The sequence below is a fragment of the Sinocyclocheilus anshuiensis genome, unplaced genomic scaffold (genome assembly GCF_001515605.1).
Source record: "Sinocyclocheilus anshuiensis isolate Anshui unplaced genomic scaffold, SAMN03320099.WGS_v1.1 scaffold174, whole genome shotgun sequence".
Classification (NCBI taxonomy): Eukaryota; Metazoa; Chordata; class Actinopteri; order Cypriniformes; family Cyprinidae; genus Sinocyclocheilus; species Sinocyclocheilus anshuiensis.
Window position 1 is genome coordinate 107733 of NW_015547631.1, and position 4477 is coordinate 112209.

General features: G+C 53.1%; 1 protein-coding gene across 1 annotated transcript; it reads right to left on the reverse strand.

Moving 5' to 3' along the window:
* Positions 1-4060: 4060 nt before the first annotated feature.
* LOC107701791 (RNA-directed DNA polymerase homolog) lies at positions 4061-4374 on the reverse strand. Its single transcript, XM_016503900.1, has one exon. The coding sequence runs from the start codon at positions 4370-4372 to the stop codon at positions 4061-4063; it is 312 nt and encodes a 103-aa protein (XP_016359386.1). The 5' UTR covers positions 4373-4374.
* Positions 4375-4477: the final 103 nt, after the last annotated feature.

The following is a 4477-nucleotide window of genomic DNA, read 5'->3' on the forward strand; positions in this document are numbered from 1 at the left end:
TTTTGAGACTTTAGTCTTTGCAACTTCAGGGATCTTATCTATGCACAATCAGCTTGTAACACTCCAAAGAGAAAGGAAAACTTGAAATCGCATCATATGACCCCTTTAAACTACTTCAGTCTGTGTGCATTGAATTTATTTAATACACGAGTTTCACAATTTGAGTTGAATTACTGAAATAAATGAACTTTTCCACGACATTCTAATTTATTGAGATGCACCTGTATAAGTCATTATAATCAGTAATTATTTCCCCACTGAATGCAACAAATGCCTCGTTTCTAATGGGTTTTACTGGTTTTGTCTCGTCGTGCTGGGAGATGGCATCACAGTATGTTAAGGGGCGTAACATTCAGAACGATGAGCTTTGTAAAAATCAATGCGTTTCAGAAAGGTGGGGCATAGAGGAGAAACAATAATGTACATTATGTGGAAAATATATATATTTTTTTTAACCTTAAACCGCATAAACACATTGCATTACACAATACACAACATAATGTTCTTTTTTAGCAACATCATATGACCCCTTTAACTAAAATGAATAAAGACAATAATCAGCAATATGCGTTCACACAGATAACTTTATTTGAATGTTTCATTGATATAACATGACACTGAGTTGTTAGGAAAGAAATGTATACTGACATCATTGCATGATGACTAAAGGAACCAACGAATCAGTTCTTTGAAGCGGTTTATTGCCTCAAACTCCCTGAAAGAATTGGTTCTCGAAAATTAATCGGTCTTTGCCTCACTAACATCACTAAATTGTAACATTGCAACAGGGAAGGACCATATACTTCACAAATAGTGCGGAGATGTGAGTCTTTTATATAGGGTATCTGAGCATGCGTATATTTAGAAGTCCAATGTTTTAGACCGCTGCCATGTATGAGTATTCTGGGGTATTGCCCCCGGCTGTCACATCCGGGACAAAGAGGCAAACAGATTAGAGTAAGTCGGTGAGTTTATTAAAAGGAACTGAGGAGCAGCTTCCAACACAAAAGAGTCAAACTTAGGAATCAATGGAAGCAGAGAACACAGTCTTATCTGGGGTCGACACTCTGGTCCTTCGGCCGAGAGCTGAGGAATCCGAGGCTTGACAGGCGGATAGGTAGGCAAGGAACCTGTGCTGAGATGCTTGTAACCTTGAGACCAGCCGACGAGTGACTGAGGTGAGTGTGCTTTTGACTGGTGTGGTAAGTGGGTGCAGGTGTCCGTGATTAGTAATCAGGTGATTGTGAGCGGGTGTAGGAGGCTGATTCGGCTGGTGAGGCAGGTGTTTCCGTGACATTACCCCACCCCCCCCACGGCGAGGACGACCGCGGCCCCTGGGAGCGGGACGGTCAGGATGAGCCTGGTGGAAGTCGTTGAGGAGGGATGGGTCCAGTATGTCCTCTCTGTCTGCCCACGATCTCTCCTCAGGACTGTACCCCTCCCAGTCTATGAGGTATTGGAGCCGGCCGCCGGGATTCGAGGATCTCCTTGACTCTGTAGATTGTCTCGTTGGAGACGACCTCGGGTGGAGGGGGGGGGTACCTTGTGTTCTGTGGAGGGAGGGAGAAGAGGATTAGTGAAGGGTTTTAGCAGGGACACATGAAAGGTGGGTGAGATCCGGTAATGGTCAGGCAGGTGTAATTGGTACGTGACTTCGTTGATGCGCCGTGCTACGGGGAAAGGACCTATGTACCGGGGACTCTGCTTCCTGCTGGGCCACCGGAGGCGGATGTCCCGGGTGGATAACCAGACTTTGTCCCCTGGTTGATAGACGGGATTGTAGGACCGACGAGTGTCTGCATTGACCTTGTGTCTCCGGAAGGCCCGCTGGAGATGGATATGCGCTGAGTCCCATACCCTCTCGCTCTCACGGAACCAGTGATCTACCGCTGGGACTTCCGAGTGTTCTTCGGTCCAAGGAAACAGGGCCGGCTGGTAACCCAGCACACATTGAAACGGGATGAGCCCGGTGGTTTCCTGGCGCAGGGAATTCTGGGCGTACTCGGCCGAGGGTAGGTACTGGCTCCAGCTGTCCTGATGGTCATGACAGTAGGCCCGGAGATACCGTCCGATCTCCTGGATCTTCCGTTCGGTCTGGCCGTTGGTCTGCGGGTGGTATCCAGAGGACAAACTGACCGATGCTCCCAGGAGGTGGAAAAACCCTCGCCAGACCCTGGAGATCAACTGAGGGCCTCTGTCAGAAACGATGTCTTCCGGGAGACCGAAGTTCCTGAATACGTGTTGGAAGAGGGCTTCGGCTGTTTCCAGGGCGGTAGGTAATCCACGCAGTGGAATTAATTTGCAGGATTTGGAGAACCGGTCGACTACTAGAATGGTCGTGAATCCATTCGAGGGAGGTAAGTCGGTAGCAAAGTCCACCCCCAGGTGGGACCGGGGCCAGCGAGGGATGGGTAACGGGACCAGTTTACCCTCAGGCAGACGACGTGGCGTGGTGGAGATGGCACAGACGAAACATCCTTTGATATACCGGGCGACATCTCAGGCCATGTGGGGCCACCAGTAGCGGTTCTGGAGGAGCGAGAGGGTTCGGCGGCTGCCTGGGTGTCCCGATCCCGGAGAGGTGTGAACGGACTCCAGAAGGGTTATACGCAGGGTGGATGGGACATAGTTCTTCCCCTCTGGACCTCCCGGCGGAGCGGGTTCGGTGAGAGTGGCGGCACGGATCTGGTCGGTGAGGGCCCACTGAATAGGAGACATGAAGTTTGGAGAACCGGTCGACGACTACTAGGATGGTCATGAATCCGTTCGAGGGAGGTAAGTCGGTAGCGAAGTCCACACCCAGGTGGGACCAGGGCCGGCGAGGGATGGGTAACGGGACCAGTTTACACTCGGGCAGACGACGTGGCGTGGTGGAGATGGCACAGACCGAACATCCTTTGATATACCGGGCGACATCTCGGGTATAGATTTGTGTTTGGTGTTGGGCCACCAGTAGCGGTTCTGGAGGAGCGAGAGGGTTCGGCGGCTGCCTGGGTGTCCCGATCCCGGAGAGGTGTGAACGGAGTCCAGAAGGGTTATACGCAGGGTGGATGGGACATAGTTCTTCCCCTCTGGACCTCCCGGCGGAGCGGGTTTGGTGAGAATGGCGGCACGGATTTGGTCGTTGAGTGCCCACTGAATAGGAGACATGAAGACTGAAGGTGGCAGGTTGGGCTCTGGTTCTTCGGGGGTAGGATCTGGCTGGTGTTGGCAGGAAAGCGCGTCCGCTCGGACATTCTTAGTCCCTGGACGGTAAGTGACCACAAAGTGGAAGCGGGTAAAGAACAGAGCCCAGCGGGCCTGCCTCAGGTTAAGACGCTTGGCCTCTCGTAGGTATTGCACGTTTTTGTGGTCTGTGATCACCTCAAATGAATGCTTGGCACCCTCGAACCAATGCCGCCACTCTTCCAGAGCGAGCTTGATGGCCAGCAACTCCCGATTTCCCACGTCGTAGTTCTGCTCCGCCGGGGATAATTTCCGTGAGAAATACGCACATGGATGGAGCACGGGGGGTTCACCTCGCCATTGGGACAGGATGGCGCCCACTCCCAGGGTCGCGGCATCCACCTCGACCACGAAGCGGAGATTGGGGTGCACATGGATGGAGTACGGGGGGTTCACCTCTCCATTGTGATAGGACGGCACCCAGTCCCAGGGTCGCTGCGTCCACCTCGACCACAAAGCGGAGATTGGGGTCTGGGTGTGAAAGGGTCGGAGCCCTACAGAAGGCCGATTTGAGCTGAAGGAAGGCCTGGTGTGCCTCCGGGGTCCAGGTGAGGAGTTTGGCCTTCCGACGGAGGAGAGAGGTAAGTGGTGCCGCCAACTGACTGAAGTGGGCGATAAAGCGGCGATAGAAATTGGCGAATCCCAAGAATCTCTGCATCTCCTTGATGGTAGTTGGTTGGGGCCAGTTCCGAACGGCATCCACCTTCCTCTGGTCCATTTGCACCCCTGCAGGGGTGACGATGTAGCCCAGGAAGTGAACGGTGGATTGGTGAAACTCACATTTCTCCGTTTGGAATATGGAAGGTGAGTTGGAAAGCCCATAGGGCATGACCCGTTACTCATAGTGCCCGGTGGGCATCACAAAGGCAGTTTTCCATTCATCCCCCCTGCGAATGCGAATGAGGTTATAGGCGCTCCTTAGATCAAGCTTGCTGAAGATCCGGGCACTGCGGAGCTCCTCCAGGGCGGCCGGGACAAGAGGAAGGGGATAGGCGAACTTCACCGTCTGGTCATTGAGGGCCCGGTAATCGATGCAAGGCCTCAGACCCCCATCTTTCTTGGCCACGAAGAAGAAGCTCGACGCTGCGGGTGAGGTGGACGGACGGATGAACCCCTGTTGCAAGGCTTCGTGAACGTACTCCTCCATAGCGGCTCTCTCCGGGATTGACAGGGGATAGACGTCTCCTTTGGGTAATTGGGCCCCAGGCAGCAGGTCAATGGCACAGTCCCATGGCCGGTCAGTTGGAAGGTG